The 26,257-nt window shown below is 39.8% G+C and overlaps 1 protein-coding gene across 1 annotated transcript; it reads right to left on the minus strand.

The window, feature by feature from the left end:
* oscp1b (organic solute carrier partner 1b) lies at positions 1 to 26,199 on the minus strand. The gene is made up of 12 exons (XM_061674073.1): positions 25,563 to 26,199; positions 23,862 to 23,998; positions 22,062 to 22,181; positions 18,706 to 18,860; positions 17,714 to 17,881; positions 17,542 to 17,622; positions 17,303 to 17,406; positions 12,198 to 12,326; positions 10,813 to 10,882; positions 10,531 to 10,670; positions 10,396 to 10,459; positions 1 to 9,817 (listed from the first exon to the last, which is right to left on the minus strand). Exons 3-12 carry the CDS (start codon positions 22,171 to 22,173, stop codon positions 9,689 to 9,691), a joined length of 1,152 nt encoding a protein of 383 aa, XP_061530057.1. The 5' UTR covers positions 22,174 to 22,181; positions 23,862 to 23,998; positions 25,563 to 26,199; the 3' UTR covers positions 1 to 9,688.
* Positions 26,200 to 26,257: the final 58 nt, after the last annotated feature.

Raw genomic sequence — 26,257 nt, forward strand, 5'->3', positions numbered from 1 at the left:
CATAACTTTATTATTTTTGGAACTGCTAAATTGTAGAAATATGCACATCTGTTCACAGAAAACAATAGATAAATCCAGTAACTAAAACTATTTCATAAACATATTTACATGATTAGACATGGCAATGAGCCACCAACATAATCAAGTTCTCCTTCATTTCTCAATAATCCATCATGAACACAATTCACTCCTGAGCGAGGCTCTTAATGCGGACTTCATCATCACAGTATTGAAATAGGATTACAATCACGTTAGAAAAGAGCACTTGGGTATTTGCAGGTTCCCCGCACAGGTGCATTCTTTCAAATACCGAAGCGATACACACATGGACAAAATTGTTGATACTCCTCTGTTAATGAAAGAAAACCCCACAGTGGTCACATAAATAACTACAGTAATTTTTCGTGTATAATGTGGATTTCCCCCCCCAAATTGTCAAAAGTCAACGGTGCACATTATAGATAGGTATAGGGGCAAATGGAAACTTTCACATTTTATAAATGTATGACCCCATCTAGTGGTTATGAAAAAGCTGTATATTTTCATTCCAAAATGCCACCGCCACCTAGTGGTTATAAAAAAGGTGTAGCCTACACTTTCATTCCAATATGACGGGTACGTATGACTGTGTATATGTACAGTTATGCTCATAAATTTACATACCCTGGCAGAATTTGTGAAATATATATTTTTAAATATGACTGATAACTGAACAACCATTTCGTTATGGTTATGTTTTGTTTATGCTTTTCTGAAATGCCTGACCCTTTAAGTTGAATCCCATTAAAATAACATTTAATGTGTTTCGCCTGGTCCTTCATGTTTTCTTTAAAGATCTGTACCCATCTCACAAATTCTGCCTGGGTAATCAAACATATGAGCACAACTGTGTGTTTTCTAATTTATTAAATACAAGTAGGGCTGTGAATTTCAAAATAAGAGCAAGTAAATAAAAAAAAAAGGATTACGTGTTCAAATAAAGTGATTAACTACAGAATAATTATTTGAAAAAAAACTAACAAAATACAGATAATACTTCATGTTTTGATCATTTGGGTAGAAGCAAAATCATGCATTATAAAAAGGCATTATACAAAGGTAGAAGGGTTTTGCAGAATTTTTCGGTCAACTTTGGGGGTGCATATTATACATGGGTGCGCATTATACACGAGAAATTACGGTAATCTGGCAAAAGCAATAATAGATAAAAAATAAAATAAAGATTAACCAATGAAAATCGGACATTGATTTTGCTTTTGAATTGTGGTTCAGCAGAATTTGTTTTAAAAGCTACCCTTAATATTCTGTTGCACAAGCTTTTGAGTCAATCACTGCAATCAAATGATTTTTGTAACTTTCCATGAGACGTCTGCACTTCTCAGCAGGTATTTAAGCCCACTCTTAATGAGCAAACTGCTCTAGTTGTTTGCTTCTCGGGTTTGAAGGGTGCTTTCTCCAGACAGCATGTTTCAGCCCCTTCTACAGACGGTAGATAGGATTTAGATCAGGACTCATGGACAGCTACTTTAGAATAGTCCAATATGTTGCTCTTAGCAATTCTTGAGTGTTTTTAGCTGTGTGTTTTGGGTCATTATCAGGTTGCAAGACTAAGGACCTTTGACTGAGACCAAGCCCCCAAACACTGGGCAGCACATTTCTCTTTAGAATACCTTGATAGTCTTGAGATTATGTTGTACCTTGCAAAGACTCAAGATACCCTGTGTCAGATGCAGCAAAGCAGCACCAGAACATAACAGAGCCTCCTCCATGTTTAACAGTAGGGACAGTGTTATTTCTTGGTACGCTTCATTTTTGAGTCCGTCTCTCTCTCTCTTCTCCCAGACGTTTTGTGGCCTGTCAACATGCAGTTTGGCAAATTCTAGCTTTTTTAGGATTTATTTTCAACAGTGGTGTCCTCCTTGGTCCTCTCCCACGAAGTTCACTTTGGCTCAAACAACAACAATCTGGTGCAATCTGATACTGACGTACCTTGACGTTGGAGTTCACCTTTTATTTCTTTGGAGGTTGTTCTTTATGTCTCCAAAGTGTTCTGTAAATTGACTGTCTGTTGTACTAGAGCGGCTCCAACTACCGCAGACAAATTCCTTGTGTGTTTTGGACATACTTTGCAAATAAAGATGATTCTGATTCTGATTTTTTTACCATTGTCTCTTCAATTTGTCATCAATTTTATTTCTGCGGCCCGTGGAGCTTAAATTCTCAATAATATCTGCAACTGTAGTCACAGGAATGTCAAGCTGCTTGGAGATGGTCTTATAGCCTTTACCTTTAACGTGCTTGTCTATGATTTTCTTTCTTATCACCTGCGACAACTCTCTCCTCCACGTCCTCTGGTCCATGTTTAGTGTGGTACACACTATGTCACCCTTTAAACAGGCCGACTGACTGATTACAGGCTTAAAGAAACCTGTGATGCTAATTAAAGAACACATCTTGTTTGAACATGTCTCTATGGTCAGATTATTTTCAATCTTTTCCAGGGGTACCATCATTTTTGTCCAGGCCTGTTTTATTAGCTTGTTTTTTAAAATAATTCTGCTGAAGCACAATTCAAAAGCAATGTCTGATATTCATTGGCTAATTTTCATAATTTCTTTATTTATTTTTAGTTTGTCAGATTCAAGTAATTTCTGTGACCACTGTGGGTTTTTCTTTTATTAACAGACGTGTACCAACAATTTTGTCCACGTGTAAGTAAGCAATCCCCTTCTTCGCATTGTGTCTTTACCGTGAAATTTACTTGGAACTTGATGAAAAAAACATGAAATTAGGTATGATATGTAAAATGCTAACACTGCATTGTCTTGTTTCCAAGTCAACAATGCATGGATCTTGTGACTAATTCCAAGTATTTCACAAAAGTGAGTACTCTACACCCCTCAAAGTTTTGTAAATATTTTATGATGTCTTTTCATGGGATAACACTGAAAGAAATGACACTTTGCTAGAATGTAAAGCAGTCCGTGTACAGCTTGTCAGACAGTGTACATTTACTGTCCCCTCAAAATAACTCAACACAGAGCCATTCGTGTTTAAACCGCTGGCAAAAAAAGTGGCCACACCCCCTCAGTGAAAATGTCCAGATTGGGCCCAATTAGACATTTTCACACCACATTATCGTGTGACTCATTGAATCTACAAGGTCTCTGGTGTGAATTGGGAGCAGGTTTGTTAAATTTGATGTTATCACTTTCACACTCACTTATACTGGTGACTGTTAGGTCAATATGGCACCTTATGATGAAAAACTCAGAGGATCTGAAAAAATAACGGCCTCGCCACGGGCAACCAAAGAAGTTGAGTGGTGCCGAAGAGCGTGAAGGCCGTGCTGGAAAATAATGATGGCCATACACAGTATTGACATTGTGGGCACAATTTGGACATTTTTACTTGGGGGTGTACTCAGTTTTATTGCCAGCGGTTTAGACATCAATGGCCGTGTGTTATTTTGAGCGGATAGTAAATTTACACGGTTACACAAAGTGTACACAGACGACGTCAGTGTTGTTCCATGAAAAGATAAAATATTTACAAAAATGAGATACTATAACTGAAGGAGGTGTCCATCTATGAAGATGCTGATCCAAATAGTGATGGTGCGACCTTGGCGGTGGTATGCACTCGACCGAGAGCAATTCATACAGTGCCGTGAAAAAGTATTCCCTTCTCATCCCTTCTCAAATTCTTGTATTTTTTAAAACTTTCCCCACTTTAATGTTTAAGATCACCAAACAAATGTAAATATCAGGCAAATATAACCCAAGTGAACTTACAGCGGCTAAAATAAGTATTTTATACATCATTACTACATATACTTCCCAAAGGTGCCATTGACCTGAAAATTTCACCAATGTTGGGAACAACCCAAATAATCCGTACATACAAAGACAGTAGAACAAATAAGCACATACATTCATTTGTGTGTAAAAATGTGAAATGACAAAGGGAAAAAGTATTGAACACATGAAGAAAGGGAGGTGGAAAAAGGCATTGAAAGACAAGACAATACCTAAAATCTATCAATAATCAAACAGAAATCGAGCCCCTTGTCAGTCCAAATGAATATCAGCTGGTTCAGTCCTAATTGATGGCCTACAAAAAGGTCTCATTGCTAAGGTGTGAGTCAAGACACATCTCATGATGGGTAAGAGCAGAGAGCTGCCTCAAGACCATTGCAAACTAATTGTTGCAAAACATAACGATGGCATTGGTTACAGGCGCATATCTAAGCTTCTGAGCATTACAGTGAGCATGGCTGGGGCCATAATACGTAAGTGGAAAGCCAATTATACTACCATAAATTTGTCTCAATCAGGTGCTCCTCGCAAGATTTATGACAGAAGAGTGCAAAGAATAGTCAGACGAGCTGTCCAAGAGCAAAAATCTGCTGCCATCTACGAGGATGATGAAAATGAAACGAGGGTGGACATTTCAGCAGGCTAATGATCCAAGCGAAGGAAACTCTCAATTGGTTACAAAGAACAAAAATAAAGTTTCTAGAATGGTCCAGCCAAGCACCTAACTTGAATCCAATCAAAAATCTATGGAAAGAACTGAAACTCAAGGTCCATAAAAGAAGGCCACGGAACCTTCAAGATTTTAAGACTGTTTGTGTGGAGGAATGGTCCAAAATCACACCAGAGCAATGCATGCAACTAGTTTCTCCATACAGGAGGCCTCTTGAAGCCATCATTGCAAACAAAGGCTTTTGTACAAAGTATTAAATAAATACCAGTTGGCGCTCAATACTTTTCCCCTGTGTCATTTGACATTATTATGATCGTATTTGTGCTACTTTCTTTGTATGTATGGATTACTTGTTCCCAACATCTGTTGAAAGTTTCATGTCAATCGCACCTTTGGAAATATATTTAATGAGACAAATGGTGATGTGTTAAATACGTATTTCAGCTGCTGTAAAATACTGTTTGAAATGGTGGTTTCATTTATTAAGGTGTGAAAAAGTAATTACCCCCCTTGTTAAATCATGAATTAATTGTGCCTAATCACGATTTTTGGTTAATTTTCACTGATCACACTCAACCCTGATTCAATCACGAAATCACTTAAAACAGAATCTGTCTTGACAAAATCAAGTCGGATAAAAAATCTACAAAAGCTGCAACAAAATGACACGATCAAAAAAAGAACTTCCAGAACAGTCGAGAAATAAAATAATTGAGATCCATCAGTCTGGAAAGGGTTACAAAAGCCATTTCTAAAGCTTTAGATTTCTAGCGAACCATAGTGAGAGCCATTATCCTCACATGGAGAAAACATGCAACAGTGCTGAACCTTCCAGAGGAGTGGCCAGCCTACAACGATTACCCCAAGAGAACAGCAATGACTCATCCAGGAGGCCACAAAGGAACTCAGGACAATTTCTTAGGAACTGCTGGCCTCCCTTGCCTCAGCTAAGGTCAGTGTTCATAACACAACAACAAGGAAGAGACTGGGCAAAAACGGCATCCATGGCAGAGTTCCAAGGCAAAAACCACTGCTGATCAAAAAGAACATAAAGGCTTGTCTTACTTTGGCAAAAACAAAAAACAAAAAAAATCAGAATGATTCCCAAGACTTTTGGGAGAATATTATATGGACTGACAAAATCAAAGTTGAGCTTTTTGGAAGCTGTGTGTCTCCTTACATCTGGTGTTAATGTAGCACAGCATTTCAGAAAAAGAACATCATACCAACAGTCAAACATGGTGGTGGTGGTAGTGTGATGGTCTTGGGCTGCTTTGCTCCTTCAGGACCTGGAAAACTTGCTGTGATTAATGGAACCATGAATTCTGCTCTTTAACAGAAAATCTTGAAGGAGAATGTTTAGCCATCAGTTTGTGACCTCAAGCTGAACCACACTACAGCAGCATAACGATCCAAAACACACCAGCAAGTCAAGTTCTGAATTGCTCAAAAAAAAAAAACAACAGGTTTTGGAGTGGTCTAGTCAAAGTCCAGACTAGAATCAGATTGAAATGCAGTGGCATGACCTTAAAAAGGCGGTTCATGCTCAAAAACCCTGTATTTTTTGCTAAACTCAAAACAATTCCGCAAGGAAGAGTGGGCCAAAATATTGCCACAGATATGTGAAAGACTCACTGTCAGTCAAAGAAAACGCTTGATTTCAGTTGTTACTGCTGTGGATGGCCCAACCACTTCTTAGGTTTAGGGGGCCATTACTTTTTCACACAGGGCCAGGTCTTAGAATAGTTTTTTTCCCTTAATAAATGAAATCACCATTTAAAAACTACATTTTACGTTCACTTGCGTTGTATTTATCTGATATTTACATTTGTTTGTTGATCTTAAACATTAAAGTGGGAAACTATGCAAAAATCTAAGAATTTGATAAGGGGGGCAATACTTTTTCACAGCACTGTAGCTACAACTGTGCGAATGTGTTTCTCAAACTACCATTGCAGGGTTTTTCAGGGTTTCCCAAAATTGGGGGTGGGGTCCCAAATGGGTCAAAGATGTGTCTAGTGTGTTTTTTATCATTAACGAAGACATTGTCTGCTAATTTAAGTTTTTATATGTTGGATATATTTCCCAAAACATACCTGTGAGTGAGGCCTTCTGAATTCTGATGTCGGAACCCGAGTTTCTAAGGCTGGGCCAAGATCCGCGATACATCCCATGCTGTTTCTGTGGGGGCTCACAGGCGCTTCGCAGGTCGCACTTGTTTAGATTTGTAGCTCCACACCTCGTCGTCACCGTGAGGAAATTTAGACATGTAATTAAGGTAACTGGAGATTGTTTTACATTGTGGAAAAATATGTCACTAAATGGCCTTACATGGGCCACTCCAGAATTGGAGGACATTTGCTGTTACCATGATATTTCATTATTTTTCATGCACAAAATAGAGAAAACATGCACTTGAAATTATAGTTGTCCTTTGACTAAATGTAACTGTAGCTGTAGTAAAAGTAACTCCTAAATATAATTTGAAATGGAAAATGCCTCTTGAGCAACCCCAAAAACAGCTTTTCAACTGCTGATGACCGACTTACATATCAACTATAACAAATAAAAAAATTGTTTTAAATCAGCTTTTATCTGGAATCCTTTTATTGATGTCTTCCTGTTAAACAATTTTGTTTTATCGCAGATATATTTGGAATTGTAGTAATGGTGCTCCGAATTTGTATCTCTCAACATAAACGCAACCCTGTTTCTAAAACGATTTTAGCCATCTAGGAGAGGAAAAAAAAAAAAAAAAGTGAGCTCCCCAGAATCACCAGAAATGACATCATTAAGCTAATTGCTCTGACCCTGGGTAGGCCAAAGGTTGGTCCTCTTTTCATATTTTTTCAGTGTTTTGAGTGTGTCACTCCAACCAATGCAACCCTGTTACTCATATTATTAGATAAATACAATAATATCAATTATTTTCTTTTTTGCATGATATAGCTATGTACTTGGCCAGTTAGCATTGCAGTTAACACAGTGAGCATTTGCAATCATGTTACTGTAATTATAGTAATACTAAAATTTTAATTAGTGCATTCAAATAAAATGTTTTTTTATTTATTTTAACTCTAAAGGATTTATTTATCAATATTTTTAAATGTTTTTTTCCAGGTGCATGAGTATCGGTAACAGGGTTGCCCCAAACAGAAAAGAATATGATATTACAGATAAAATATCTCATAAAAGCGTATCTTTGATGACTGAGCTGGACGAATCAAATTAGATTATTTATTATTTATTTTTATTACCTTTTTTTCCTGTAAACATAACTAAAAAAATGTCAAACAAATGGTCTGTTTCTCAAAAATGTTGTCTAAATTGTCTTCTAATTCTGGAATGACGCACATGATGTAGAGTGGGTATGGAAAGTATTCAGACCCCCTAAAAATGTTCACTCTTTGTTGTATTGCAGCCATTCGCTAAAATAATTTAAGTTCATTTGTTTCCCTTTGTAATGTACACACAGCACACCATATTGAAAGAAAAAAAATTAATTGTTGACATTTTTGCAGATTTATGAAAAAGAAAAACTAAAATATCTATATAATATATATAATAATATAAATAGTATTCAGACCCTTTGCTCAGTATTTAGTAGAAGCACCTTTTTGAGCTAATACAGCCACGAGTCTTTTTGGGAAAGAAGTTTTTCACACCTGGATTTGGGGATCCTTGCAGATCCTCTCCAGTTCTGTCAGGTTGGATGGTGAACGTTGGTGGACAGCCATTATCAGGTCTCTCCAGAGATGCTCAATTGGGTTTAAGTCAGGGCTCTGGCTGAGCAATTCAAGAACAGTCACGTAGTTGTTCTGAAGCCACTCCTTCATTAATTTAGCTGTGTGCTTAGGGTCATTGTCTTGTTGGAAGGTGAACCTTCAGCTCAGTCTGAGGTCCTGAGCACTCTGGAGAAGGTTTTCATTCAGGATATCCCTGTACTTGGCAGCATTCATCTTTCCTTCGATTGCAACCAGTTGTCCCATGTCTGCAGCTGAAAAACACCCCCACAACATGATGCTGCCACCACGCTTCACTGTTGGGACTGTATTGGACAGGTGATGAGGAGTGCCTGTTTTCTCCACACATACCGCTTAGAATTAAGGCCAAAAAGTTCTATCATGGTCTCATCGGACCAGAGAACCTTATTTCTCACCATCTTGGAGACCTTCAGGTGTTTTTTTAGCAAACCCCATGCATGCATTCATGTGTCTTGCACTGAGGAGAGGCCTCCGTTGGGCCACTCTGCCATAAAGCCCCGACTGGTGGAGGGCTGCAGTGATGGTTGACTTTCTAGAACTTTCTCCCATCTCCTGACTGCATCTCCGGAGCTCAGCCACAGTGATCTTTGGGTTCTTCTTTACCTCTCTCATCAAGACTCTTCTCCCCCAATTGCTCAGTTTGGCCAGACGGCCAGCTCTAGGAAGGGTTCTGGTCGTCCCAAACGTCTTCCATTTAAGGATTATGGAGGTCACTGTGCTCTAAGGAACTTTAAGTGCAGCAGAATCTTTTTTTTGTAACCTTGGTCAGATCTGTGCCTTGCCACAATTCAGGCTCTGATATCTTTAGGCAGTTCCTTTGACCTCATGATTCTTATTTGCTCTGACATGCACTTTAAGCTGTAAGGTCTTGTATAGACAGGTGTGTGGCTTTACTAATCAAGTCCAATCAGTATAATCAAACACAGCTGGACTCCAATGAAGGTGTAGAACCAACTCAAGGATGATGCGAACAAATGGACAACACCTGAATTAAATATATGAGTGTCACAGGAAAGGGTCTAAATACTTATTGGCTGTATCATATTTCAGTTTTTCTTTTTTTAAGAAATCTGCAAAAATGTCAATTATTCTGTTTTATTCTGTCAATATGGGGTGCTGTGTGTATATTAATGAGGAAAAAAATAACTTAAATGATTTTAGCAAATGGCCACAATATAACAAAGAGTGTAAAATTTAAGGGGGTCCGAACACTTTCCGTACCCACTGTATGTTAGTAGGTTGGGAAACCCTGATGGTATATTTTCTAGTCTCGGCATGTACTACACTGTGGATGCTGCGTGTCATTTCCCTGAAACACACCCTCTCCCTACATGGGGAGAAAAAGCACCTGAAAGTTTTCTGTGCACATGTTGCCGCATCAGTTTTGCTGGTGCAGACAATGTAATGCGGTCCATCCCACGGTGTGTCCAACGGCGTCACAGACTGTCCATCATGGCCAGGAGGTCGTCTCCTTTGCTGCTGGTACATGGTGATTGATCGGGCGACTCCTGAGACTCGCTGAACTCACCCATGATCTTGGCCAGCTCACTGTTGGCAGTTCGGTCCTGTAGGACAGAATTGGCCGCCAGAAATGTTCAACTTAGAACACCCCTAAAAAGGCTAACGAAACCTTCAAGGAGGATCAAGTACTCTGCAGGGGTGCTTTGCTTCTGTTAAGGGCTACAGCTCGCAAATATTTTTAGAATCGGGCATTATACCCAATTATTCCATTAATTAATTACATAATCAGATAAAAAATATAATAAACCTAATACAGCGCATGTGAATTGTGGGTATTACTTTTGTCCACTTGGGGTTGCCATCCTCACGTGTAATATCTGTGACTGTGAGTGTGTATGGATTTAAAAGGCGGGGCCTATCCTGGTGAGTGATGTGGGTGTCAGCGAATGAGAGCCTAGTGTTGGCTGGCTCCAAGTTTAATTTAGTTCGAGAAAACGAATGAAATAACAAAAAATGAAATTGAGAAAACATTTCAAACAAACAAAAACAAAAATGATACTGGTTGCAGTACACATGACAAATATCCTGTATTTAAAATGGTGGTTCATTCTTCCCAAGTGCTCTTATTATTGAATATTCTAATTTGATTGTCTTCCAGTTCATAACAACAGATGCAGTATACCTTTGTAGCTTGGATGTTTATAAATCCATATGACAGCTCATCAGGTCTGGATATTAACGCCTCTCTGTGACAACAAAGGATTCCCAAATGTTACTTTTGAATACAATCAATAAAATTTAGGGAGAAGTTACCCACTCTTCCTCCTCGTCGGTAGTGAACAGGTTAACCCGGAAGCTACTGTCCGCATTTCCTGCCTTGGGCACTTCCAAGCCTCCCATTAGTTTGGCTAAGAGGTTGAGCTCCTCTTTAGCCAGAGGGTTGGGAGCCAGGTTGACCTGTCCACAACACAACAGTTCACTTGAGCGTCAAGATATGGTGTCTGTGTGTGAATGTGTGGTTATAGATACTGTGCGTGTGTGTATGTGTTTGTGTATGTGTGTGTGTGTATGTGTGGCAATAAACAGAACTTTCTTTCACCTTAGTGTGCTGAGCTGAGTGCTTGGAGGTTCCTGACATGTGAGTTTCAACCGGACGGCACACGCTGTACCTGTGAGGAAACACTGGGGGAATGAACGTTCCGAGCTTTGTCAGGATAGGCGTACCTTGACTTACGAGTGCCCCAATTTACGAGTTTTTCGAGTTACAAGCAGTCACTTGGTTTGTTTTTTTAGCAAAAATTTGACTTACGAGTGAGCTTGAGACAGTAGCCACTAGTTGTCAGGAGCGAACTTCACAACGTCCAGCCACTATCAGTTCATGTGGTTGGTTACCATCCATCCATCCATTTTCCGTACCGCTTATCCTCACTCGCAGGGGTAGAGCCTATCCCAGCTGACTCTGGGCGAGAGGTGGGGTACACCATAAACTGGTCACCAGAATCGCAGTTGTTGGTTACCTTGCAGTGTAAGTACCCGTTTTGTTTACTCTTGAATGTTCTGTTTTATTATAAGGGTCGCGGGAGTGCTGGAGCCTATCCCAGCTATCATCGGGCAGGAGGCGGGGTACACCCTGAACTGGCCAGCCAATTGCAGGGCACATAGTAACAAACAACCATTCTCACTCACATTCACACCTACGGGAATTTAGAGTCTTCAATCAACCTACCATGCATGGTTTTGGGATGTGAGAGGAAACCGGAGTGCCCGGAGAAAACCCAGGCTGGCACGGGGAGAACATGCAAACTCCACAGAGGCGGGGCCGGGGATTGAACCCCGGTCCTCAGAACTGTGAGGGAGACCCTCTAACCAGTTGACCACCGTGCCTTAATATCAGAGAAAAAAAATGAGAGGGGTGCGTGTCATCAAATATACAGAAGCAGAACGAGTCAATTAAGGTTAGTCAAAGGCGTTAAAACTTTTTCTAAGCTGCGGATGCTCTTTTAATTGTACTTTTATTTTTTTCTGATTTGTTTTTAAATGTTTTTAATCATGTAAAACACATTGAGTTACCATGTGTATAAAATGCACAATATAAATGCTTTGCTTTGCTTTGTCTAGAAGAAGTTGCTGAAAGTGAGGAAAGTGTGACAAAAGGGGAAAAAAGCAGTGAAAAAGACCACTCAGTGAAAGCGAACGAAAAATGTCCTTATATTCTATTTCACTGTATTATTACTGTATTGTTTCAGTAACAAAAATTTTGTACAGTGCTATTTTTCTTATTAAAAACACATTACAAATGGTTTGGGGAGAAGCAAAGGATGAATTGCATTTCCATTCATTTCATTGGGGAAAGTTGACATGAGATATGTGATTTGAGTGACAAGCATGGTCACGGAATAATTAAAGTCATAAGTCAAGGTACCACTGTATTGGGTTTTTTGTGTGTGTGAGAGTGTGTGTTGTACTGTGTTGGGAAAGTCGTACATGTTAGTGCCTAATTTGGTCACCCTGTCACCGAAAAACTCAAAGGATCCTTCGCAGAGTGCAGCGGTGTAGTTTCCGCCGTTGTTGAACTGCAACCTGCTCGTCTCCTCACCAGTACAGCTATACATCCTGGAATAGCCACATTCATATGTAAATACATATATACACATACACACACAAACACACACACACACAGTGCCACCAGAAAGTATTCACACCCCTTCACCTTTTCCAGATTTTTCTGTTACAGACTTATTCTAAAGCTTATATGAGTATCGTTAAAAAAAAAAAACGACATAAAATATCCCATAATGACAAGGTAAAAACATATTTTCAGACAGTTGTGAAAATGTATTGAAAATGTAACCATTTAAATATAATAGGTAAATAAGTATTCACACCCTTGGCTATACTATTTTGTTGAAGCACCTTCGACAGCAATCACAGCGTCAAGTCTTCTTGGGTATGAGCTTGGCATACTTGTTTTGGGGCATTTTCTACCATTCTTCTATGCAGATCCACTCAAGAATGGGCAGCGTCGGTGGGCAGCCATTTTTAGGTCTTTCCACAGTTAGATTGGATTCAAGTCCGGGCTCTGGACTTTAATCCAATCTCACTCAAGGACATTCACAGGCTGCTCCTGAAGCCACTTCTTTGTTATCTTGGCTGTGTGCTTTGGGTCATTGTCGTGTTGGAAGGTGAATCGACGCCCTAGTCTGAGTTCCAGAGCACTCTGGAGAAAGTCCTCTTGAAGAATTTCTCTCTATTTGGCAGCTGTCATCTTACCCTTTATGCGGACTCGCCCAGTTCCTACAGTTCCTGCAGCAGAAAAACAGTCCCACAGTATGATGATGGCACCATCATGTTAGCCAGGTGAGGAGCAATGCTTACTTCAGACTAGATAATTTTGTTTCTGGAAGTCCGAGAATCCTTAAGGTCCCTTTTGGCAAACTCCAAGCTGGCTGCCATGTGCCTTTTAGTGAGAAATGGCATCAGTCTGGCCACTCTACCATAAAGGCCTGATTGGTGGAGTGCGTTAGTAATGGTCGACCTTCTGGATGGTTCTCCCATCTCCGCACGGGAACACTGGAACTCCGCCTTAATGACCATAGGGTTCTTGTTCACCTCTCTGACGAAGGCCGTTCTTCCCCAGTTACTCAGCTTGGTCGGACGACCAGATCACTGTAAGGTTCTGGTGGTTCCAAGCTTCTTCCATTTCCGAATAATCGAGACGACGGTGCTTTTAGGGACATTCAATGCTGCTGAAATTCTTTTGTATCCTTACCCTAATTTGTGCCTTGACACAATCCAGTCCAGACAATTCCTTAGACTTCATTGCTCGGTTTAAGCGCTGATATGCACTGCCAACTACTACTTGTATAGACAGGTGTCTGTGCCATTCCAAATTATGTTCAATCAACTGAATTTACCACAGGTGGACTCAATTCAAGTTGTAGAATCATCTCAAGGATGAACAGTGGAAATCAGATGCACCTGAGCTTAAGTTTGAGGGTCAGGCAAAGGGTGGGAATACCTAGGTACCTATTATGTTTGAATGTTTACATTTTTTATACATTGACACAAATGTCTGAAAATATGTTTTTGCTTTGTCATTGTGGGATATTTTATGGAGATTTATTTTAAAGAAAACTATCAGCTTTAGCATAAGTCTGTAACAAAGCAAAATGTGGAAAACGTGAAGGGGTGTGAATACTTTCTGGTGGGACTGTCTGTACAGTGGGGCAAAAAAGTATTTAGTCTGTGTGTTTTGGATCATAAGCCGATCCTCTCTCTCTCTCCATACTTTGGCCTTTCCATCACTTTGGTAGAGGTTAATCTTGTTCTCATCAGTCCATAAACATTTGTGGCTCATCTCTGTACTTCTTTGCAAAATCCAGTCTGGCCTTCTGATTCTCTTTGCTGATGAGTGGTTTGCAAGGCTGCTTCTGGAATGGGCTCACTAGTCTTTATTGATGATGTAACTCATGATGGTAGCAGCCAAATGAATTTTGAAGTCTACAAAAACATTTTGTCAGGAAAATTACATAAAAATGCATCCAAACTTCTCCAAGCTTCATCATGCAACAAAACAATGACCCAAAACACACTGCCAACAGAACAAAGGACTTCATCAGGGTGAAAAAGTGGAAGGTCTTAGACTGGCCAACTCAATCACTGGACCTTAACCCAGTACAGCACAAATTTTACCTCCTGAAGAGGAGACTGAAGGGAGAAACCCCCAGAAACAAACACATAGTCTCTCCAGCATGTCCTGGGTCGTCTCCGGGGTCTCCTCCCGGTGGGACGTGCCCGGAACACCTCACCAGGGAGGCATCCAGGTGGCATCCTAATTAGATGCCCAAGCCACCTCATTTGGCTCCTCTCAATGTGGAAAAGCAGCGTCTCTACTCTGAGCCCCTCCCGGATGACCGAGCTTCTCACCCTATCTCGAAGGGAGAGCCCGGACACCCTGCATAGGTAACTCATTTCGGCCGCTTGTAACCGTGACACAGCTCGTGAACATAGGTGAGGGGGAACGTAGATCGACCGGTAAATTGAGAGGTTCGCCTTACAGCTTAGCTCCTTCACCACAACGGACCGATACAAAGTCTGCATCTCTGCAGACGGTGCATTGATCCACCTGTCAATCTCCTGTTCCATTCTTCCCTCACTCGTACTTGCACTCCTCCACTTGGGGCAGGATCTCATCCCCGACCTGGAGAGGGCACGGCACCCTTTTCTGACTGTGGACCATGGTCTCAGATTTGGAGGTGCTGATTCTTATCCCAGCCGCTGCACACTCGGCTGTGAACCGCTCCAGTGAGAGTTGGAGATCACGGCTTGATGAAGCAAACAGAAGCACATCGTCTGCAAAAAGCAGAGATGCAATACTGAGGCCACAAAACCGGACCCCCTCTACACCTCGGCTGTGCCTAGAAATTCTGTCCATAAACGTTATGAACAGAATCGGTGAGTACAACCCTCACCGGAAATGAGTCCGACTTACTGCCAGAAATGCGGACCAAACTGTGACATTGGTCGTACAGGGACCGAACAGCCCGTATCACGGGGTTCGGTACCTCATACTGCCAAAGCAACCCCCACAGGACTCCCCGAGGGAGTCCCCCCCTTCTCCAAGTCCACAAAACACATGTAGACTGGTTGGGCTTCTGTAGCCGGGGATCGGATCGCCAAGGTCCCCGCCTTCAGCCACCGCCTAGCTCATACTGCACCTGACCCCTATGGCCCCTCCCACAGGTGGTGAGCCCATGGGAAGGGGGACCCACGTTACCCTTTCAGACACGGCCACCAGGCGCTCCACTTCGAGCCCCACCTCCAGGCAATGGAAACCTATATCCATTTATTGTATCCATCATAGGGTTTTTGGAGCCGTGCTTTGTCTGGTCCCTCACCTAGGACCTGTTTGCCATGGGTGACCATACCAGGGGCGTAAAGCCCCAGACAACTTAGCTCCAAGGATCATTGGGACACACAACCCCCTCCACCACGATGAGGTGATGGTTCAAGGAGGCCACCAAATATTAAATGTTATTCACTTTAAGTTAATTTAAAAGTGGGTGGCTTCAAACAAGAAGGTGCTCTGTCCTAAGTTGTTTAACACATCTAGATGTAAATACCATGAAAGAAAAGCTGGAATTCTGAACTTTTGTCTCATATTCATCTTTTGATCTGAAACCCAAATGTATTCAGTACAAAACAAAAACATAGCAATTGACCTTGCCGTTCCAATACTTTTGGAGGGGACGGTAACAAACTTTTTAAGTTACGTTTTATCAATATTGTACAGTATTTATTTTTCATTTTATATTTCATTATTTATGTAATTTCATTTAATACATTTTTTATATTTAACTATAACTCAAATTATTATTTCAAATCAGTGCATTTTCAGATTCATTATCCTTTGAATCTATTTACATATTTTTGAAGAAAAAGCATGTTTTAGTTGTGTTTTTTTTATCCTGAAAAAAAAGAAGAATTTGAGAGAAACCTTCTTTTTGTTGGACAACTACAATCTATTGTATAAATTGTGTACACACAGTGTGAGAAAAGTGTATTCTACCACTATAGAGTGACAGCAGGTCACAAATATCCTTTGTTATCTTCCTTACTTATTAATTCATTATTTCTATTTTCTTTCTGGCCTATCTACTGCAAAAATGTTTTGAACTTGATTATGATTCATGCGTCCACGTGCTTGCTTGTAAGACCCTTAAGCGACACAATGGAAACACACAACACGTCTAAAGTTAGAATGCAAGGTCCAAGAAAGAAAAGTAATGCAATTAGCTGCACGTGGGCCAATTTAAGCTTGACGTTACAGGATGATGGTAGAATTACAACAAAGACCAAATGGAAGAGAAACACAGTGACGGGTATTCATCTTCACCACTCTTAAAGGGGACATATAATTTCATATATTTACTTTTGAATGTCTTATATACCTTTTGTTGAGTCTCTGGGGTTCCTGGCAAACCATTAAGTATGAAATTAAATGCCAAAATGTCTGTGAGCGAGCTGCTCTGAATTTTGCCGTCCCAATTTAGCTAATTTACATAATACTGCCCTCAGACTGAATTTCTCCGCCCATGACTTGGCAGCTAGGATGGGCCAAGATCCAGAGTCGCTTTCAAACCGCGGCTGGACGACACTGTCTGAAGCTTAAGCTTTTGTAGGTGTTACTGTTAGATATATTGTAGAAGTTATCATTTATTTGCTTAACTTGCATTAGTATTATGGACAATGTTTAGAAAGAAAGATGTCTCGCCTTCAAGAAGATGACTCAGCAGGAATCATCTGAGAGAAGGACGTGGCCGGGACGTGGCAGGTGCCATGTTTTCACCTTAAAACCCTACCCTTAGTGTGTTGTGTCTTGTAGCTTAGTACGTTATGTCTTGTAAACTTAGAAACCTCCCTATTTTCAAATAAATGCAGGAGCGACGGGAGAGATTGTTTAGAGCGTGTTGAGAGGCTGTAACCTGAACAATCTCCCATGCGCCCTACTCATGAGTAAAATGACCAACGTCTTCATTCCTTTTGTGTTTATTCATTATAATGTTTGGTGAGATAAATCCAACAGTTACCTTATCAATCCTGGGATTTTTGTCCCGTAGGGCACAGGACCGCTGATGGGGAGCACAAATCGACCATTGGAGTTCTGCACTTTGTCCCTGAGGAAAATGGATACCTGGCAAAGAAGAAAGCAAAGCAATGGAAATTACTATCTGGAAAATTAACTTCGTCAATTATTCACTGATTTTCACTTTTAGTGTATTTATGAAAATTTAAATTTACAAAATGTTCTTTGAGTGAACTAACTTACCCTTATGTGCATGTCCTGGAAGAAGATAAGAAGCGTTTGTCTAATCAGCTGGAATTCGCCGCTAGGTAATGGAGTGTACATCTAAAAAGGAACAAATGACATTACCTTCCATTGAAACGAATCCAAACTGACCCCCACCACCCGGTGTCGCCTGTAAAATACGTTGGCGCACCTCGATGAGCTGCTGGTACATCTCGTCCACCTGGCACAGGATGCAGGGCGTGTCCTTGACAAACTCCTTGATGGCGTCCATGTGGTTGAAGGAGACCAGGAGGATATCTCGGGGCCGAGGACACAGGAGAACCTGGTACTTGAAGGCCATGGTCATCAAGTCGTATAGCTGTAATGCCAAAAACAAATTGAATCCAGATTTGATCCAAATTACACATTAAGGTGCTCATTTGAATTAAATTTTAGTATGTGTGAGCAAGAAGTATTAAACCTACTGCATGGGTAGGGTCAGAAACTCTAATGCAAAAGTAGAACCCAAATTCCCATGAAGTTGGGACGTTGTGTTAAACATAAATAAAAACAGAATATATCCATCCATCCATTTTCTTCACCGCTTATCCTCACTAGGGCCACGAGCTGCTGGAGCCTATCCCAGCTATCTTCGGGCGGGAGGCGGAGTAGACCCTGAACCGGCCGCCAGCCAATCGCAGGGCACACAGAAACAAACAACCATTCGCACTCACATTCACACCTACGGGCAATTTAGAGTCTTCAACCAACCTATCACGCATGTTTTTGGGATGTGGGAGGAAACCGGAGTGCCCGGAGAAAACCCAACCAGGCACGGGGAGAACATGCAAACTCCACACAGGCGAGACCGGGATTTGAACCCCGGTCCCCAGAACTGTGAGACATCTGATCATACAGAAAAATCTAAATCTACATACAGTATTGGAGCAGTGCAGCCCAGAGTAATGCTACAGTGAAAAGAATAGAATGTTGGCAATAAATGAATATATTATCATGGAACAAATACTATAATTTAGGTTCTATATGTAGCTCAGTGCTTCTGATAGAATGATTTGCAAATCATGTTCAAGCTATATTTAATGAGGGTTAATTATTCAGCACTTTCAGTCATGTACAGTATATTTATACGCATACATACATGTTAAATGTTAACAAGCTAACAATGCGATGCCGGATGCTGACCTTGTCCATGCTGGCTTGATTGAGCCTCATGATGGAAGCGTGAGCCAGTCTGTCAAAGACGGTGCGCAGCGCCTTCTTGGAGTAGAGCTCCTGTGGCTTCAAGAGCTCCTCCAGGAATTTTTTGTTGAACATGGTGCTGATGATGTCATTCATGACTGGTCGCAGATAAAGCACGAGGAAAAGGTTAACACGTAATATGTGTGTACACACACACACACACTGCTAACAGAAAGTATTCACATCCCTACACTTTTTCCACATTTTGCTATGTGACAGACCTATTTTAAAGCTCATTTGAGTATAGTTTTCTTTTTTAAAAATCTACATAAAATATCCCATAATGACCAAGTAAAAACATATTTTCAGACAGTTGTGCAAATTTATTGAAAATACAAACATTTAAACATAATACATAAGTATTCACACCCTTGGCTTAATATTTTGTTGAAGCACCTTTGGCAGCAATCACAACCTCAAGTCTTCTTGGGTAGGTCTCTACAAGCTTGGCATACCTGTTTTGGGGAATTTTCTCCCATTCTTCTCTGCAGATCCTTTCAAGGTCAGACAGGTTGGATGGGCAACGTTGGTGGACAGCCATTTTTAGGTCTTTCCAGAGATGTTCGATTGGATTCAAGTCTGGGCTCTGGCTGGGCCATTCAAAGACATCACAGGTTATGAGCAGTGCCTTTTCTTCTCCAGATATGACGCTTGCAATTCAGACCAAAAAGTCCTATTTTGGTTTCATCGGACCAGATAATTTTGTTTCTGCAGGTCTGAGAATCCTTAAGGTGCATTTTGGCTAACTCCAAGTGGGCTACCATGTGCCTTTTAGTGAGAAGTGGCTTCCGTCTGGCCACTCTACCAAAAAGGCCTGATTGGTGGAGTGCATTAGAAATGGTTGATGACCTGGATGGTTCTCCTATCTCCCACAAAGGAACACTGGAGCTCCGCCTTAGTGACCATAGGGTTCTTGTTCACCTCTCTGACCAAGGCCCTTCTTTCACGGTTACGCAGCTTGGTCGGACAGCCAGATCTAGGAAGAGTCCCGGTTGTTCCAAACTTCCATTTCCGAGTAATTGAGACCTCGGTGCTTTTCAGGACCTTCAATACTGCTGAAATTCTTTTGTATCCTTCCCCAGATTAGTGCCTTGACACAATCCGGTCCTGGAAGTCTGCAGACAATTCCTTAGACTTCATTGCTTGGTTTCTGCTCTGATATGCACTGCCAAATATAAGACCTTATAAAGACAGGTTTGTGCCATTCCTAATGATGTTCAATCAACTGAATTTACCGCATTTAATCATATGGTGGCCTCAGTTCTAATAGACACCGGAAACATTTTCAAACAATGGTCAGAGTCAGATACGACACCCCTGCTATCTTGTCTAAGACAAAAGGAAAAGGGCTTATCTCACTGGTCTAGAGACTAGTTGGCGGTCTGATGACGATTCGAGTCTCTGCTAATTGTGGAGATGTCTCTGCGACGTCTTCTGGGGACTAGCCGGGTCGCCAGGGAGTCGTGGTAAATTAAATTTATATTTTTGGGAGACTTTTTAAAGTGTCGACTGGAGTGAAGTCACCGCTACTTTGCGGCGACATCTCAGCCAGTGAGATAGATTTTATTAATAAAATAAGTTTTTAATTAATCAGTCGATAAATCGGTTATCATAATTTTTGTCTGCCAAATATCGGTCAGGCCCTACTTAGAACCTCCTGGGGAAGTGCGGCTTCGCGACTGAAAAGCTTTTGTCTTGAAAATAGCATTGCTCCTGCCCAACACTGCCGACTAGCAAGTGTCTAAAAGTCTCAAGCAGTGGGGATTGAGGTCGCATGTTAGATTTCAGGTGTTAGTCTGAAATCAAACATGCGAAGATTTATTTAAAAAAATATTTAGGGTAGCTTAAGGTTGTTCCTAACAAGACCACTTCCTCAGCCCATGACTGGAGGCTTGGCTGGGCCAAGATCCATGTTTAAGCAACCGCAGCCTTCACTGTCGGAAACATTATCATATCAAAGCCCCACGGTAACCAGAGCTGCATTGAGGTTTGTTGGATGCACAGCGGCACATATGCAATTGCTGGGTGATGTTGTTAACACAGTGGAGTGTTTGTGTTTGGGGATGTGTCTGTTGCATGCACCTCATACATACCCTACACTCATACACTGACAGGTGTAATTCTGCAGCTTGGTGATGAAGTGCTGCCTCCACCAGGAAAAATACAATCCATGCTGTCAGGTGCTTGACAGCTTGTGCTTGCTTTTTTAGATACGGGGATCCAAGTGCAGGGGGGGTTGGGTGAGGGCTGGCTCACTTGAATGAGATAGGACTGCCCCCTCAAAACTGGCTATTTTCAGCAAGATGAAAAAAGGGGCCGTAAACTGTCTCTTATTCTTGATCCTTGCAGTATTTTGACAAAATAATGCATACTTGTCCTACTCTGTAGAAATCTGGGGATCAACATGTAAAACCTGTATACAATCTATGTATTTTACAGAAAATACCTTTAAACATTATTAATAATAGCCACCATAGAGATCACTCTAATCCATTATTTAATTTTTTAAAAAGGCATTGAAATTCCACGACTTAGTAGAGTTTAAAATATTACAAATGTACACGGCTAATAACAATATCTCACCAATAAATCTTCAAATAAAGCTTGAAAAAAGAGGAAGCAACTACAATTTGAAAGGTACAGGTCTTGAAAACAGAAACAACCAAGATTTAGATCCCAAGTCAGAAATGAGTATAGTGGTACGAGTGTATGGTGTGAAGTTATGGAACAATCTAAACATAGAAACAAAAGAGTCAAGTTCAATTAACATATTTAAAAAGCTCATATAATCAATGGAATTCAATAATTATTAAATGGTTGATCTGTAGAATAGGTTAAAAATATTTTAGAAGACTTTGGTGGTAAAGGTAAATTTCAATGTGAAATTAAATATTTTCCTGTAAAAAGGGGCAGAAAATATAAGATGTACTCTTCTCTCTGCTCTTTTTCATTCATATTTTGTTTGCATGTAAATGTCTGCTTTTTGCCCCCCTGATGTGGAATGAAATAATAAAAAAGACATGTTATGAATACACCTGGAAAAACCTTTAAATTGTTTAAAAAAAAAAAACGCATCCCGTTTAAATAAATTTTAAAATGTCCCCTCGTTTATCCATAGAAAAAGCGACATACCTAGCGACTACACGACACTACATGTAATAGAACTTCTCCTTCTGTCGTCCTGTAACTAGCCAGCTACAATGGAGAGGTAACGAATGGAAAATTTTAATTCAAAGATCGCATATCGATACTAGTGTGTTAGGTTTTTGTCTTAATTGAATTGGCTAAAAGCGAACTACCTTTCTTTGCCTTGTCGGCGGGGATACTTTGAGCTCGTAGTCGCTGGTCGAGGATATAAAGCATTTCTCCGCCCAGATTGATGAAGAGCAGCGGGAGAGTCCTCGACGACATTTCGGAACCTGGAAAAATGTGAACACCAAACACCTCGCTCGAAAAAAGAACGACAGAAAGCTAGCAGTTGTGGCTAGCTGACGACTGACGAGAAGATTGGTTGCTAAGGCCTCTTCCGCTGGTTGCCATGCCACGGAGAAAGTACCCAATGGCAGCGCAAAACGTCATTCAAACAGGAAGTTGACCAAGATTGGGCGGAAAGGATGGAGCGATCTAAAATAATAATAATATAATTTAATTAAAACTACTACAGGCTAAACTTGTTTAATTAACACAATTACTCCAAAATTTAGATATTGTAATATTTTGCAGTGAAAATGCATTTTATTGTATTTATATATTAACAAATGTGTACATTATAATAGCTATAATGTAGATCAATTTATTTAATTAGATTTATCATTTAATAGATTCATTTATTTATTAATAGATATTAGGATCGTTGTGTATTAGATGCATTAAATTTGCTTTTGTTAAAAACAACTTAAATAAAACTATTATTCATCTGCTATCAATTGAATGAAGAGGTGATATACTTTTTTTTCTAGCCTGAAATTCTAAAAATTTATAATATTAGAAATGATAATGTTATAATAATAGTCACTGATGGTGTAGTGGTACATTCGCCTGACTTTGGTGCGGGCAGCATGGGTTCAGTTCCCACTCAGTGATGGTGTGAATGTGAGTACGAATGGTTGTCCTTGTCTATATGTACCCTGCGACTGACTGGCGAACAGTTCAGTGTAGTCCGCCTTTTGCCTAAGTCAGCGGGGATAGGCTCCAGCGTCCCGCGACCCTAACCAGGCGAAGCGGTGTAGAAAATGGATGGATGGATGAATGTTACAATACAATGTAAAGTAAATACATATATTTATGCAATCATTCTACTAAATTATTTGGGTGTTGAAAAACATCTGTATTACATTACGATGAATAATAACAAACATTAATTGCAAATTAAATTATTGTAAACTATTAAAAATATGAAATATTAAAAATTATTTTTCACCATAAAAAATATTCAATACATAATTATAATTTTTAATAATACTTATCTGTATCGTTTAAATGATATATAGATATTGTAGTCTTACATCAGTTAATTCTGCTTTTGTTCAAAACCCATTGTTAAATAAAATGAAATAATTATTAAATTGCTAAATTATGGAAATCCAAAAACACCACATTTTCATCTTTAATCCCATATATTATTTTTTCAAAATGTTATTTGATGTCCATGCTTTGATTTAAAAAAATAAAAATCTGAAGTTACTCACAAGTTACTCTTTACTTGAGTAGTTTTTTCATTGAGTACCTTCTTACTCTTACTCAAGTAAATATTTAGATGACTACGTTTTACTTTTACTTGAGTCATATTATTCTTGAGTACAATATTTGGCTACTCTACCCACCTCTGATTGTATGACATGCATTATGAGATGCTTAACCCAAATGATCAACTCAACTTGCTAGGAATTTTGTGCGGACTTGACTTGGTCTGTTATATTTTTGTCACAGTAACTTGGGTCTTGCTTAAAACTTGAAGATTAAGACAACCTATGACCTGCACATATTACTTAAGTGTGATCCAGTTTCTCAATTTTACTTGAATGAGCAAGATTTCCTTTCTTGTGTAAACTGTTAGTGAAATCAAAGCACTTCTCTACATTGGGGGCACTTCGACATACCTGAATGCCGTATGTAAGCCTCATGTGGGTCCTCATTGCCGTCAAGCCCCCCGGCACGCAGCCCAAGCAGCAGTTTTCACCATATTTGTCCGCCGTGTAGCACGCCAGCACCGACGGGCAAATGCAGCCGAAAGCACCTGGTGAAGAATTGTTTTTATTCACATTTGTAATTATTTTTAAAAAATCATCTTTATACTTACAAATCAACAAATCACTGCAGCAGGAGCAGAGGCCTGTGCTCCACTGTCCCGTTTGGACGTTGGTGCCATAGCCACCTGCGCCCGGTTGACTGGTCACCACTGGGTTTGACATATGGACCGCAGGTTCTGATACATTGATAAAGTTTTCTTATTATTATTATTCAAGAAAAAAAATATAGCACCTGCTATCTGAAACTTTGTTTTGGGTAGGAAAACATTGACCTGAATCTTGCCACATTGTTATGTTCTCCTTGTTATTTCCACTTTATAGGGTGGATAATAAGCATAAAAGATGAAGCCTGATTTTATTTGTGGAGTCAGTGGCTCAGCACTTACCTCAAGCTCCCCTACATCAAATTGGATTTTAAGGTACTTTTTCCTATCAGGGGCCAAATTAAGTCCCAAGAAGGCCTACACTAATTAAATGGAAAATATTAAATTATATATTAGGCTTTACACGTTCAGGATTTTCGGGGCCGATCACCGATCAGTTAGTTTAAAAAAAACAATCACCGATCCGATCACAAGATGGAGCAATGTGTCTATTTAAATGACCTGTTCATTTACTGTATCTACTTGTGTACTTAATTGCTCAAAAAAATATATTTACAATAAATAATGTATCTTTCTTCCTCTATTTATGCCAGTGAGGCATAGTGACAGAACAAATGAATGGTCTTCTATTCGATGGCAGGAAGTAAATACAGTAATTAATGTACCCACTTTTTGTGACACTTTTGTTTGTTGGTGTGCCGTGAGATTTTTCAATTGTAATATATGTTCCTTAGCTCCATAAAGGTTGGAAATCACTGCTCTAGTCAGATCGTGTATTCTAAACAGTCAGGTCAAACATTACGAGAAATAATTAGTGCTAACTTCCTGTAATTAAATTACTTTATTGTAATTAACTTGGCGGCACGGTGATATCATAAATATATTGGTATACAGTATTTCAAAATGTTTTTGCTATTTTTAGAATATTTTCGAACCTAAAAAATAAACTCAATTAGAAAAATATTACAAATTAAAAAAAATTTATACTTTTTTTCCCATCAACATAATTTACAATACATTTGGAATCATAAAACGATACAGCATTGTATATTTAAATGTTTATATTTATTATCTAAAATACAAAATATTTTTAAAAATATATAAAACATAACTGTATATATGTATAAAGTACTGTTATGCTTCTAATAGTCCATATATATATATAGATAGATATCGATACATATCGATATTTTTTTTTACTTAACAGGATGTGAGTACATAATTGTAATACGTACTGCTAAAGTACAATATTGCAACATGGGTTATCTAGCGTAGAAAGATGTATCAAGCTTATCGAAACCTTACAGCTAATTGAACAAATGGATTATGAAGAAGCATGCATGATCATTTCAAGTATAATAAATGAGTTGAGTATCTGAATCAATTGCAAGCATTTTTTACAGTCATTTCATATTTTGCATGGTAGTGCGAAAACGTTGCTACTTACCAGAAGGGGTGTGTACGTGTGTTCTGGTCCCGATCAAACTGTTGAGCTCGACACCACACAGGAAGTTTGGGGCTCAGGTTGAGAAACGCTTATTGGTGAAACTCAACGGCTGACAAGGATGACGAGATCACTGCGGTGATTCTCGGACGAAATGCTGCCTTTATTTCTTTCTTGCATTGTGCGCGTAGTCCACTTTGATACGGTTCAAATATGTATCGGGTTGGCATTTAAAGGGGACCTATTATGGAAACCTGACTTTTCAACAGCTTGTTTCAGGAGTGCCTTCCCATCCATTAAATGTGAAATTAAACAAACAAGTAAATCTTATTTTACAGCTGTTAGTTGGACTAATTTACATAGCAATCACATCGCCACACAGAGTTCCTCCGGCCATGACTTGATCAGCCCAGCTACGTGAAGATCCAGAGCCACTTTCAAGTGACAGGCAGACACAGAAACACCCACATCACTTACAGGTGCAATGCCCCCTGCTCTTGCGTCATAGCAAAAGGTAAGCAGCGTTGCATTGAGTTTTGTTGGATGCAGAGATGAGAATCAGCTTCTGACTGGTGGTACATACTTGATTACTCCGTGAAGTCGTAGATGTGGTGGTGGTGGTGGTGGCAGGGATATTTGTGGTCCTGTCCACATGCCCCACATACACACAAGCACTGCCCCATGAGTTCAAAATATTT

The sequence above is a fragment of the Phycodurus eques genome, chromosome 4, assembly GCF_024500275.1.
Source record: "Phycodurus eques isolate BA_2022a chromosome 4, UOR_Pequ_1.1, whole genome shotgun sequence".
NCBI classification, from domain to species: Eukaryota; Metazoa; Chordata; class Actinopteri; order Syngnathiformes; family Syngnathidae; genus Phycodurus; species Phycodurus eques.

Bases quoted from the DNA above. Each gene is read 5' to 3' on its own strand.
- oscp1b (XM_061674073.1), bottom strand. From the start codon at position 22,173: ATGTCGTCGAGGACTCTCCCGCTGCTCTTCATCAATCTGGGCGGAGAA. The intron at 17,882-18,705 runs GTCAGCATCCGG...TTGGCATTACAG, and splicing joins ATCAAGCCAGCATGGACAAG to CTATACGACTTGATGACCAT. The intron at 9,818-10,395 runs GTATACTGCATC...TCTGTCCTACAG, and splicing joins TAAACATCCAAGCTACAAAG to GACCGAACTGCCAACAGTGA.